This window comes from Phyllopteryx taeniolatus, chromosome 13 (assembly GCF_024500385.1).
Source record: "Phyllopteryx taeniolatus isolate TA_2022b chromosome 13, UOR_Ptae_1.2, whole genome shotgun sequence".
Classification (NCBI taxonomy): Eukaryota; Metazoa; Chordata; class Actinopteri; order Syngnathiformes; family Syngnathidae; genus Phyllopteryx; species Phyllopteryx taeniolatus.
Genome location: NC_084514.1, coordinates 1,856,945 through 1,871,490, shown reverse-complemented (window position 1 = coordinate 1,871,490; position 14,546 = coordinate 1,856,945). Strand labels below are relative to the sequence as shown.

General features: G+C 44.3%; 1 protein-coding gene across 1 annotated transcript; it reads right to left on the bottom strand.

Moving 5' to 3' along the window:
* Positions 1-601: 601 nt before the first annotated feature.
* htr1b (5-hydroxytryptamine (serotonin) receptor 1B) lies at positions 602-9,849 on the bottom strand. The gene has a single exon (XM_061795876.1). It carries the CDS (start codon positions 2,994-2,996, stop codon positions 1,845-1,847), a length of 1,152 nt encoding a protein of 383 aa, XP_061651860.1. The 5' UTR covers positions 2,997-9,849; the 3' UTR covers positions 602-1,844.
* Positions 9,850-14,546: the final 4,697 nt, after the last annotated feature.

The following is a 14,546-nucleotide window of genomic DNA, read 5'->3' as shown; positions in this document are numbered from 1 at the left end:
CCACAATCAAAGGATGAAAATTTTAATCGCATATGTTTGTTTATTGCTTATATGGCCTTATTTGGGCATGAATTAATTTTCCAGACATAAAAGCATATATTTGTGTATCCTATCCAGTATTAGATTGCAGGAGCGTGAGTTTGAAGTCAATCCCCCAAAATGGTGTGAGGAACATCTGTCGGTTCATTGTTCAGGTGCATTGCTAACGCACGAGGAGCCTTATGCCAACTCATGAAGAGTCGAATAAGACGCCTGTGTACGCCTGTGTGTGTGTGTGTGTTGGCGTCATGAGCAGCCTTTCCTGGGTGATGTTACTATTGCCGATGAAAGCTATCATTTCTCCCTGTTGTTGTTGTTGTTTTGGTGACGTCGTCGTTTCTCGGACGGATCAGACTACAAGGTGATGTGAAAACCACGAGCAAATGAGCGGCTCTGCAAAGTTGAATGTGCCGAGAGGATGTCCCATATTGGGAGCTTGCTCTATTAATCATAATGTATTACAATGTCCATATATAAATAAAGGAAAATGCATTCTGTCTGTCTGTGGTGCTAACTCAGACATGACCTGCGTACCCACAACAACTCATGGAACAGGCCAAAGTAATACTTGAAATACTTTATTGCACAGCATCTCTGAGAAGAAAGAGATCAATCCGTGTGTGTGTGTCTGTGCGTGCGTGCGTGTGCATTTGTGGAGGTCAAACATCACATTGCAGACACACACTATAGCAGCTCACACAGCTTATCTGTGTGACATTTGAAACCATAAGAAGCATGATATCAAAAGTGATCTGAAAATACGCACACATACACAATCTGATTCCAAACTGTGCAACGCTTGAGACAAGTTTACAATGAGGATGCACCGCACGATCGAATGCAGGGGTGGAGAACCTCCTTCCTATCAGGGGCCGGCCATTACATTGACTATGAAGTCTTATACAATGCTCCAACAAATGTTTATTATTATATTTTTTTAAGCATTATTATATATGTTTTCAGGTTGTTGTTTATTTTAATAACAGTTCAGCTGAGGTTTTAATCGTTTTTAGAATTGCATGGCAGACCGGATGGAATGCTCTTGCGCGCCACGTATGGCCCACGAGTTATAGGTTTCCCACCCCTGATTTAATATGATCCAATACAAGAGGAATGCTAATAATGCTGCCTTTTTAAAAATAATAAAGCTAACTCCTTTTTTGACTAAATGTGTATTATTTTGATTGTGTTTGTAATATTTTGAATGCATTTGTGTCATTAAATTTTGTGAGAAAAACAAAAACACTTGCGTATGCCCACCACACTGCAAACCTCAACAATAAAGAAATGCAATTATTATTACACGTTAGGTGGAAATAGAATTTGCCCGTAAGGGATTCAAAACAGCAAAATAAATAAATAAATTAGATTGAATAATTTTTAAATGAAATTTAAAAAATCATACATTATAGAAAATAATAGATTACATAATACAAAATATTGTTAAATGAATACACAAAGGTGAGCATTATTATCTTTGTTAAGGCAGATTTCTATTTTTTGAATGCGTATCTGTTAGATTATGCATTTCTTGAATTTTTTTTTGGCCTTTTTGGTGTATTTGTATGCATGACGACAAGAGTCAGCCTGCAATGATGTCATATGGGTTTTTTTAGTCAATAAATCTACTTTTCCCAAGTGCATGATTCCAGCAATGTCATATGCAATGTAATAAATGAATCCGTGGATTCCCTCTTATAGGAATCTCTTTTTTGTCACCCGCCATGGCTTTGAACTGTTATTTATGGCCTCTGCTTATATTCCCCCCAAAAAACCAAAAAACAAACAAACAACAATTTCAAAGATCACCCTCTGCAGCATCTGAAGAGCACCAGTTTGTGGAACGCTTTCTTGAAGTCCTCGTTGGACATGGTGTATATGATGGGGTTGATGAGCGAGTTCAGGTAGCCGAGCCAGGTGAAGAAGTCAAAGAGCTCCGGGATGACGCAGGCGTCGCATGCGGCCACCACCAGCGTGTAGATGAAGAAGGGCAGCCAGCACACGATGTAGGCGCCCAGAATGATGCCCAGCGTCTTGGTGGCCTTCCTCTCCCTCGCCGCCGAGATGCGCTTCTTCTCCAGAGCAGCGTCCGACAGAGTCACCTTCACCTGGTTGTCGCTAGTGGAGGAGTTGGTGTCGCTGCAGGACGGCGCGTCGTGCCTCCCGCCCTGCAAGGGGCTGGTGGAGGCGTTGGAACCGGGGGAGCCCGTGGCCTGCAAGTACGCGGTGGTCAGCCTCTTGCCCGCCGCCTTCTTCTTCTTCTTGGGAGACTGCTTGAGGATGCGTTTGCGCGCCTCCACGTAGATGCGCCCGTAGAGGACGATGAGCAGCAGGGTGGGGATGTAAAAGGCGCCGAAGGTGGAGTAGATGGTGTAGAAGATGTGGTCCGTGTTGACGCTGCAGCTGGTCAGCTCGTCCGCCTTGACCTGCCTCCAGAAGAGCGGCGGCAGAGAGATGGAGATGGCGATCACCCAGGCGGTGGCCACCATGCCGGCCGCGCGCCCCGGCGTGCGCTTTTTCGAGTACTCCACTGCGTCCGTGATGGCCCAGTAGCGGTCCAGGGCGATGACGCACAGGTGGAGGATGGACGCCGTGCAGCAGGTTATGTCCGACGACAGCCACACGTCGCACACCACCTGGCCGAGCGTCCACTCGTGGATGACCGTGTAGAGGACGCACACGGGCATGACCAGGATGGACACCAGCAGGTCGGTGACGGCCAGCGAGGCGATGAGGAAGTTGGCGGGCGTCTGGAGCTTCTTGGACTGGGAGATGGTGGCGATGACGAAAGCGTTGGACAGGCTGGTGGCCAGCGTGATGGCGGAAAGGAGCGAGGCCAGGCCGATCTGGTAGGCGAGGCTGTGCGCGCCCCAGCCCGCCTCGGACGCATCCTCGGGCCGGCTGATGTTGGAGGCGTTGACCGGCAGGCTGGGCTCCACTTGGCCGGCGCCCTCCATCGCTTCTCTGGTCACTCTTGGCTCATATTCTGCCCAGCCTCTCGCACTTTGTGGGGGGATTCAAAGAAAGTGTCCTCCTCAACGCCATGGCACGAATCATTCGGCTTTTTTACTTGTAATCCACTCCCCGCCGCGGGGATAAAAATGTACCACTCTTCATCGTGGCTGCGCACGCTGCTGATGTGCTGCCGCGCCAACGCGTGAGGGACATAATCCGCATGGAAGGTGAAAGGTTCTCCAGACGCGCGCCTCCTTGGGCCCCCGCCGAGGGTGACTGACGAGGCGAGCCTCAAAGTGCTGCTTTTTATACATTCTGTGACATCAACTGATGTCTCCATGAAGGGCCAGACTGTCTGCTGGGTCATAGCGCCCGTGGACGTTGTCACTTTGGGATGCCAATCACACCTCCTACAAGGTATGCGCGTGTTAAGAAAATCTTACTAGAGCCTTGTCTTGTATCATGAATGATTTAAAAGCGTACAAAATGTTTACAAATGATGATGGAAAAATAGCTTTGCGATGCTTTCGTTGGATTTAGAGCTTGCAGGGTGTGTGTTTTTGCTTCTTCACAGGGTGCTTCAAACTCTCAAGTGTATGGCGCATGTCCAGTGTCTATGCAAAAATTGGATGATTTTTGAATGACCTACGGCACAAGTTGACGAAGGTCGCAGAGCTCAAGGGTCATTGCTGTCATTTTTAACTGGATGGATGGATAGATGGTTGCTTGGTTGGTTCAAATCAAGTCAAGACTTTATTCATGGAGCGCTTTCGATACATAAAATGCAACTCACAGTGCTTCTTTCCTATATTAAAATCGATCCGTCCCGCCGCTAGTCTAGAGGGACACAGGCACACGCACACACGCACACACACACGCATACAGGTTGAAAATAATGATGTAATGACCTAAGGATCTGAGGCTGGGTACAAAGCATCCAGGTGAGGAAATCCCCAATCAAGGATTGGATCACAGGCCACCAGTCACTTAGGTGAGTGTTTAAGCGCATGGCTAGAACAGTTGGTCGGTTGGGTAAGTGGATGGGACTATGGACATAATGATGCTTTGTTGGATGTTGGCTGGATGGTTGGTCATTCTGTTGGTTAGTTTGGATAGTTAGTTGAGCGAGTGGGTTCAGGGGTGTTTGCTTATGGATGGATGGATTGGTCAGTCATCAGTTGAATCTGGATGGCTATATTGATGATTGGATGGACGGGCGGAAGGGTGGATTGATAGCTCTGCCAGGTTCAGTTTTCAAGAAAAAAGCTCCAAGTGTGTCTCCATTGTAAAGTACAAGAAAACAAGAACCTCAGTTATTGAATTGTGACCGTAGTTCGTCAAATATATGTTTTTTTTAAGACACTTTTGGAGTTTTTGTAGTGTCAATGGCCTTCACCAGCACCATCGGTAAATGGACTCATCCTTGACTCACCAGCTTATTATCATAAAAATACACGCCATAATAATAACGCCGTGAGTAAGACCCGAACACGGCGGACACCGTGTAGCCTTGAATCACCCTGCTCGCTCTTCCTTTTCCACACATGCATGGTGAATTTAGGAGCTGGTGCTCACACATTTGAGTTTGGCTGCTTTGGGCACCGAAACGGCTGTAGCTGATGTTAGTAATGGCTCAGTGACACCAGGCTGTGAACATGCCGATGCCATGTGAGGGCACGGCTGCAAATGGTACGGTTTGGAGGGAAAGCATCCACGTGGCAAAAGACAGGCTCAGATGGACCACATGTACAGGACATTGTGCTGTCGATACTCAGTGGACAAAATATTAGGTACGGCTGCACAAGAGCTGCATTTAAAAGGCTTCCTTCACAAACACAATAATAATACGTTTCGACTGACACCTAAATGTGTATTGTTGTTGTAATTTGCCTTGCACGACACTGAGAGGTGTTTTTTTTTCTTCTAGAGTTTTAGTTAACTTTTTGTTGATACTGTATAATAATTAATTGGGTGTTATTTTCTTTAAATGGGACATACAGTACAATGGGAAATGTACTTTTTATTGTTTGTATAAAAACTAGTTAAATATGTCCCTGGAGTGCCAACCTACCCATCAAGTGTGAAATTAAGCAAACAAGTAAACAAAGACTGAGCTGCCTATTTCCAGATCATTTGCGGGAGACAGCACCGTCAACCCAGACAATCTCAGCGAGGCAAAAATTAGGGGGTGTTGAGTGCACTATAAGACTTGATCCTTGGGGCCTTCACTAAAGAATGCTACGCACAAGTTATTAAGACACCTGGGAGTGGGTTTAAACCGTGGAGAAAAGGCATAATATGTCTCCTTGAAGAGGATACAAAGTATTGGCTCTCATTCAATTGTGTAGGTGTACCGAATGAAATGTCTGGCCTTTGTAAAAAGATGTGCTGTTTATTCCTGGTGCCTCGCTTATTAAAGAGTGTGCAGGATTCTTGCTAAAAGTGTACGTATGCACAAAAGCTTAGAATGTCGTACGACCCAAAAAATCTGACCAATCACGCCGTGCGTACGCAAGGTTGATAAGTCAGGCCCCTGACCGTCTTGTTCGCAGACATTTAAAAGCCTCCATCCATCCATCCATTTTCTGAGCGGCTTATCCTCACTGGGGTCGCGGGTCATCGGACAGGAGGCGGGGTACACCCTGAACTGGTTGCCAGCCAATCGCAGGGCACACGTAAACAAACAACCATTCGCACTCACATTCAAACCTACGGGCAATTTAGAGTCTTCAATCAACCTACCACGCATGTTTTTGGGATGTGGGAGGAAACCGGAGTGCTCGGAGAAAACCCACGCAGGCGGGGCCGGGGATTGAACCCCGGTCCTCAGAACTGTAGGCCAGACGCTCTAACCAGTCGGCCACCGTGCCGCCCCATTTAAAAGCACCTCATTAAAATCCTTGAAAAATTATCATTTTAGAGGGAAAATACAGAAATCTACTGAAAGAGTTTTTTTGTTTTTTTTAAATTAGAAACAACAAATACAACTATAAATATACTTAATATTTATCTCACACACTGTATGTTTATGTAGATAATATTTTGTTTTAAAGAAGGGGCAGTGCATAACAATTTACAAATTAACAGTCACATCTCTAATAACACTTTTATGATATTCCTTCATGATTACTATTATTGTTATCATGAACTTAGTTATCCTTTGTTACTTGGCTGAGGTGAATCATATGATTCTACTGCCTTGTAGTAGACTCGACGCGACCATACATGTTCCTTGTCTTACAAAAGGCTGTTACAAAGAGATGGTGAAAAGTCAGAACTGCCAGATGACCGAAAGGCTGAGAATGAAATATATGCTAATGGAAGTATGTTGGAAATAGGTGCTCGTGTAGAATGACGACAAGAGAAGAGGGCCGTGTTTGCATGTCAATGAGTAGATAAGGGTCTCAGACAGAAACAGTAAAAGCTGAAGATTTGGCTGCAAATAATGATTTGCGTTGAGCACCTATAAATGAGCTCCTTTGTGCGTTGTTATGCTGCGCAACAGTCAGCGCACCCTCCTGCGAGTTCATGATTGTAGTCCTCGACCCACCGTGGATGTGTGGCAGAGCCACTCTTACAGCATCCACTTTCTGTTTTCACACCTTTATTCCGACACCCAAAAACATGCAATGTCCCCCCGTGTCTTGCCCGCTGGCCTCTGCCATCAGCTTGCTCTAACTCTGTTCCCTCTCCATGAAAATGCAGATAAACAAATGTTAAGTTTACACAAAAGCTCTCAGTGTGATACTTTATTTGCATTCAAAGATGTCTTATCACCAATTATTATTATTATTATTTTTTTTTAGGTTACAATATATTGTGTGCGACCCAGTTCAGCAGCAGCAGCAGCAGCAGCAGCAACATTTTCTCAGACAACGCGCACCCGTCTGTGTAATCACACTTCATCTCTGGGCACATTTGGGCAAAGCACAGTCGCAGACTACATATCCGATCTATCTTATCTCCCGCTGACTCTGAAAGGCTCATTTTTAGTCTTGTAAACTTCCAGAACATTTTGAGATTTTTCTGAGCAATACTACCTTACAGGTACAGTACCATATGTACAAAGGTTTTAGGACACAACACAATTAGAATACAATTAAGAAAATTGTAGTGAATAAAGAAAGTAGGAGTAAAATAGCCAAAAAATATGACTAATTTTTAAAACTAGCCCCCCATTTGCCTCTATGTTGGACCCAAGAAGGGTCTAACTCTCACTCTAAAAGCGTTTGATGTACTCGATGTCAGAGTTCAAATTCTTCAACACCAAACTTATCCAATCATGCCATTAGAGACTTTGTTCTGTACATGCTGGAACAGAAAAAAAAGACCTTTTCAAAACTGTTCCCCCAAAAAATAGAAGCATGCAATAGTCCAAAACGTGTTGGGAAGATGAACATTAAGGAGTTTATTCTTAATGCCTTATAGATGAATTGATGAATGTATTCCATTGTGATGTAGTGTCCCCTTATTTAGTCACTATGGCGTATATCTTGATTAGTGGGGGAAATAACTGCACTGGATTCTTTCATGGGAGAATAGCTTCTGTTGTTAAACTTGCCACAAACTGAACATAAAATTAGGCAAAGCTGCACAGTGCGGTAGCACGCATGCGCTGGGGCGGTGGTCGGTAATGTGGTGTGAGGTGTTTGCCCCAAAGGAAAAAAAAAAAAGAGCAGAAAGGATCAATTACTAGTTGTTATTACGTCTGCCTCACAGTTGAAAGATTCTGCGTTCGAATATCAGCTACTTGTGTGGACTTGCACAGGCATTTCCTCCTGTGCTTGGGTGAGTTTTCTTTGGGTATTTCGGCTTCCTCCCACTTTCCATGCGAGTTGAGCTCATTGAAGATTCTAAATTGTCCATAAAATGGTTGTTTCTCTACATGTGCCCTGCGATTGACTGGCGAACAGTCCAGAGTGTAGTCTCCAGTTGAACCGTGAACCGAATGATGACGAGCCCAATCGAAAATCACCTGCTGCTGCTCTCTGCATTCCTCTTCGCACTCCACACCCGACCCATTTAAGAGTCTACGTACGTCATGGCTATAAGCGACTAGGAGGTAATTCCAAGTACAGATCCGCAGTAGCGGTTTTTCCATTTCAGACTGAGACACAAACGTGATGTGATTTGTGACAATGCACTCTAACCCTGCTTTGTTTTGACACACGTTTACTACAGTGGCCAAAAGGGTAGAAAAAGAAGAAGAAGAAAAAAAGGCTGAATACTGTAAGGGCAAAAGAGGCCAAGGAACTCCAGGTCCACAGTGCAGGGGGCTAAAATGTGCAATCCACACTACAGTATGTCACTGAGCATAGAACAGATTGACACCTGTCACTCTGGGGATATCAGTTTACACCCATGGCTGCGGGACCCAAAAACTGCTCCCCAGGCACTATGTCTGTCCTTGCCGTGTTAACTACTGTGATGAGACCAAGGCACAATAGTTGTTAATAGGCATGCAAAATATGAAAACATGTGCTTCTTAACTGCAGCAAAAGGGGATATACATTTTATTTTTGTTACCTTACATTAGCTACAAGTGAGGGGCAATGTGGGTTCTGTTCCCACTTAGTGGTAGCGTGAATGTGAGTGACTGGTCGTCTCCTGCTACATATTCCCTGAGATTGACTGGCAAACACTCCAGGGAGTAGTCTGCCTTTCGCCCAAAGTCACCTGGGTTATGGGATGTATGGATGGAATGACGGACAGATGGACGATGGATGTAGAGGGCTCTCATTCAAAACGGTGTTGCATTGTGCAGGTTTACCTAATGAATTGTTCCGTGAATGTCTATCTAATCTTAAGCCTTCACAAATAGTTCAAATAGCATCATGATAGCATTTGTCTGAAGACACAGTTTCTGACCACCTGGCAATTTTTTTTTGGGTTAGTCCATATGTTTTTTCTAGAAGTCCTGAGCTGGCTGTTTTTAAAGCATCATTCACATTCTGTGCAGCTGCACAGTGCATCTGGTACAAAGTGAAACTGATGAACCAAAAAAAAGAACTGAGAAGCTGATTCAGTCAGGCTGTGTTTCTCTGCAGGTTCACATCACGAATCATAAATAAAGCTATTAAAGGGAGATTCTACTAGGTGGTAATCTCGACAGATCACGAACGATTCCATTATGATTTAGAGGGCTACAACGCATGAGCCGATGTTCACCCCGCCACCTCTACTGCGGGGCCAATGTCGAGAGCAGGTTTCGTTACCATGACGACTGGGGGCAGAGCTAGGAGGCTGAATGAGGCAAGTGTGGCGAAAACACTTACACATATTATTTTTTTTTCAATTAGTGTGTGGATTTATGGATGTGGCGCATCTTTTCTTAATAGACATAGAGGTTGTCTGAATGTTTGGAATAATCTGTAATTCAAAGAATACACAAAAATGGTCAGAAATAGCCATATCCTCAATGTCAATTGATAGAATTTCAACATCCTCAGATATGACCAGGTCTAAGATGTGACCTTAAGTGTGGCTTGGACTGTTAATATGTTGAGAGAGGTCAAATATGTCCAGTATAGCGGAGAGTTCTTTAGATTTTTTCCCCCCATGTTATTGTCAACAAGTCTCCCGAACTGTCACACAAGTGTAAAAAGAAGTTGATTCATTTGTGTATTTATGCCGCATGTGGCGCACTCCATTGTTTAAGTGCCACATAGCAACAATTACGAGTCGACTTTTGGCGGTTCTACTATATTTTAACAGTTGTCTAGGATTGCCATGTTATGATGTGTGTGAGGGAGCGCTCTCTGAAGGATTAAAGTCACCATGTCAGGCACAAATGTAGGCCAGATGTTGAGTTCCAGGAACTGCCCCAGTGCAGCATGGCCCAGCTCCGGTCCTGTAGCATATGGTGCCTTGTGCTCCGCCAATCCGCCTGCTAAAAGTGTGTCACAAGAAAGATAACGGCTTTAGAAGTGAACGAATTTTGTGTGTGTGTGTGTGTGGGGGGGTTGAGGTCTAATTTTCCAGAGTAAAAAGGGCCTGTGTGCCACTTTTTGCAGTGCCCCAATTTTCAGATGACCCCCTGAATGTAGATTACAGCAGCGGGCAGTATATTTGGTAACTGAAGTGTTCAGTTACCTCTCCGGGTACTCCGGTTTCCTCCCACATCCCAAAAACATGCATGGTAGGTTGATTGACAACTCTAAATTGCCCGTAGGTGCGAATGTTTGTTTGTTTGTATGTGCCCTGCGATTGGCTGGCAACCAGTTCAGGGTGTACGCCGCCTCTTGTCCGATGATAGCTGAAATAGGCTCCAGCACGCCCGCGACCCGAGCGAGGAGAAGCGGTTCAGAAAACGGATGGATGGATGTGGAGCTCACTACAGACGTGTTTTGCTCTGACCAATCAATTTAGAGGCCCGAAAAATGCCAGTGAGCTGGTCCTCAATGACGCTTCTGAGGACGAATTTGAAATCTGATTGGTTAAAGAAACAATCCCGTTGCCAATGCAGTTGAAGTTACATCGGCCAGCACTACAATGAACCCCTGCGATTTGGGTTGATTAGGGGGCTTCACCGTGAATGGCTAAAAAATCTGGGAGTACTTGATGCCCACCAAAAAAAGAATTGCCTACAGGTGCCAAAGCACTTTTTTTTTCTATTAGAGAATGTTATCACCTGACTAAATGAAGCTCCACTCCTTAGTCCAACCTCCATACTTGGCAACCTCCGTACTAATGGTGGCACCAAGATGCCACCATTAGATTGACATGGCAACAGAGAGGCTGAAATCTGATTGGCGAAAAAAACATTTGCATCCACACACACATGCTAGGAGCAGTGCAGCCAAGTTAAATGATACAAAATAAAGAGAAAAGACTGTTGGGAATAAATTAAAACAACGAATGAAACAAATATTAGAATTTAGGCTGTAAATGTTGGTCACTGCTTCTGATAATGTTTAGGGCAACAGAGAAGGCCTTGCTGACCGTCTGCTAGTGGTCGATTAGCACTTGTGTTACTTTTTAGAGGCCACCTAATAAGAGGAAGGTCAAAAGCACATCTCACAAGCCAAGCGTGATGCATAGCTTCATCCCCCTTTAGGGAATACGAGACGGGAAATGAGCCGTGTTACTGCGGCCGGGCCCGTTACGGCTTGTGCGGAAAAGACGGCGTCCATTTCGTAGCAGAATGGTCAGATGGGAAACCAACTGCTGATTGTTTCCACGAGCTGGAGGCGAGAAAGAGGCAAAAGCATGGAATTGATTTATCAAAGCCGTGGCCCTATTGTTGTGGCGGTACCATCGTGGCAATCAACCAGAATTGGTTGCATTATCCATTTTGAGGTCTAAACATTCCCAGAAATCAACCGCAGCACCACAGATGGCTTCCTTTTAGCAATTAATAGGAGATTACCCAACGGCACATGCTGCAAACATTGCAAATGCCACGTCGCGATGCGGTACGAGCGAAATTCGACGCAATCATACGAGCGACGTGAGATGAGGCTTGATTTGCAGCCTCCTGTCACATTTTGCAACTGATGACATACGCGTGTTGGCACACACGAGCGCACTGACGCAGGATGTGCAGGCGTGTGCTAATCACACCGTCAGTTCTGGGCCAGAAGGTGAGGAATAAGGTTGGCGTTTACACCTGACAAACTGAGCTCGCTGGTCAGCATATCCCAAACTTTTGAACCCACGCACCCACTTCAACATCACCAAAGATTTGACGCACACCCCTCAAACACACACCCTGGTCATGGATACTTAAGTCAATAAAAGCATTATGTTTCATCAAGCAAATGATCAAAATAGGGCAGTATGGTGAATGAGAGGTTAGCACATCTGCCTCACAATTTGAGGTTCAGGGTTCAAATCTCAGCTCCTCACAGTTTGCATCTTCTCCTTGTGTTTGTATGTTTTTTTTCCTCCCACATTCCAAAATGTTGACTTCATTGAAGATGAAATTGTCCATGTGTGACTGTAGTAATGCAGATGGTTTTTTTTTGTTTTGGTTTGTTTGTCTATCTGTGCACTGTGATTGGCTTACCAGTCAGCTCGGATAAGCTGTACAGAAAATGGATGGATGGAAGATCAAATTATGAATGTAAAAAAAAAAAAAAAAAGCTAGGTTTTTCAGTCTGTTTTGTATTGTCGCTTGAAATTAGCTCACCCAAGCCAGGCACACTGCACGTAGCTGTATTGATTTGTTTGTCATAGAGGAAAATACTGTAGGATTCCCAGTCTAATTGATTTTTTCAAATTCACTATATTATTACACAACATTATTGACTTATTTATTTTCCATGCATGATGGAATAGCGGTTCGCATGCCTGCCTCAGTACTGCGGTTCAGGATTGGAATTTCATCTCCGGCCTTCCTCTCTGGAATTTGCATGTTCTCTCTTAATTTCTCTGTGTCATGGTCTGTGTTTTGGTTTGGGTTGTGTTTAGTTTTGTTCAATGTTTTCCTGTGTTCCATGTTTGTCGTGTGCTCATTAGGTTGTTGTGTCCACCTGTTCTCGTCTACTTTGTGTCGACCAATCAGCTCTCTCTAGCCACTCGTCTTGTCCAGGTGTTCCTCGTTGTCTCGTCAATTTGTTTGTATTTAGTTCCCTGGTTTCTTTCAGTTCTGGTCGGTTCATTGTCGTTGTCACGTCTTTGCCATGTCATAGTTGCCAGTTGTCGTTGTCACATGTCTTGCCATGTCATTGTCGCTCAGGTATTTCACCAGTCATGTCTTGTTTCTTGTTTTGGGTTCACTCAAGTGTTTCTTTTGTTACTTTGTGTTTAGATTTTGGACTTTGTTTGACTTTTTCGTGATCTTTGTTTTCCTTTGTTTTTGGAATTAAATATGATTATTTTGAGATTCCCGCACTCCTGCCTTGCCTCCCTGCTTCCCTGCAATTGGGTCCACCATGTTCTTGCCTTGCGTTCCTCGCCTTCGCCCTAACCACGTACGTGGCACTCTGGGGATTCCAGCTCCCTCCCACATTCCAAAAACAAACAAACCAAACTCTACATTGTCCATAGGTGTGAATCCGAGTGGTTGTTTGTCTATACAGGTATGTGTCCGGTCCTGTGTGTCCTGCAATTGGTGACCAGACTTTGAAAAATGGATGGATAGATTTGTTTGATTGTTGCAACACACACATTACATTGAAGGTGCCATATTTTACCAAGCCAACATTTTCTAGTATTTGGGATGTAATATCTATGGTGCCTCAGTAAACATGAATGCCTGAAACATTTTTCTGCCGAAAGGCCTGAAATCAGGTCATTCGAATTTCTCAAGATTATCTACATCGCTAGCGAAGATTTGCACCTTCTCTTTCCGCTCCTGAGCCAGTGATGTCAAAATAACAAACACGTGCGCTCTCAGAAGTGGAGCTTCTACACAGAGGCAACTAATCAGAGTAATATGGACAAAGCGGAAACAAAACTGGGTCAAACAGAAGTAGCTGTCAGAGGGTCTTTTTCTGGACACTCGTATGACAAAGCAAGTGTTTTTTTTAATTGACCAGTCCATGTTAGAGTGTCACTCGATGGCGCTCGAACTATCCAAAATATGAGACCTTTAATGGACAGAGTGTCCATAAAGTCTCTTTAGAGTTTAATACTGTTATTACAAAAGCAAGTTAATTGACACATACTTGGAAATTACTTCAAAATGAAAAGTATATCAAGTTTTCCGTTTGTTTGTTTGGTGCTTTTTAAAATTTGGTCAGCCATGCCTGCTTTTATCTAACACTGTCCTTGTCGCCATAAATTTCTTGTGCCATGAACAAATTGATGTGTGATGTGACGGTGGATGTCTTCCATGCTTAATCCTGTAGTTTCGGTAAATCTGCGTATCACATTTTGTTTCAATAAACCACATTGTGCCTTTTGGGGGAACATTTTTAGGGGTTTATTTAACAAAATCTAATTCATCAAGGGATACCTGAAATACACAATTGCAATGGGATGAAAAACATTGATAAGCACGGATTACATCTTTTTAAAATGATATGTTAAAGAAACACGGCACGGTGGACGACTGGTTAGAGCGTCTGCCTCACAGTTCTGAGGACCCGGGTTCAATCCCCGACCCCACCTGTGTGGACTTTGCATGTTCTCCCCGTGCCTGCGTGGGTTTCCTCCCACATCCCAAAAACATGCATTCATTGGAGACTCTTAATTGCCCGTAGGTGTGACTGTGAGTGCAAATGGTTGTTTGTTTGTATGTGCCCTGCGATTGGCGCTGGGAACCAGTTTAGGGTGTACCCCGCCTCCTGCCCGATGACAGCTGGGATAGGCTCCGGCACGCCCGCGACCCTAGTGAGGAGAAGCGGCTCAGAAAATGGATGGATGTTAAAGAAACTTTGTGGGGGAAAAAAATCTATAAAAACTGATGGTGCCCCAGATAGGAAAAATATTTCCCAGACCTGCTGCAGAAAAGAAAAGAAAAAAAAGATACATTTACAATATGTTCGTCATTAATGTAACAAAGGTTTCATTTGAAAAATGGTGTGCAGACGTCTGGAGCAGATAATTGTTTACAAACCTTAATGCAGCAGCCAGCTACTGCTTAGGCTTTTTACACTACGTTCCCA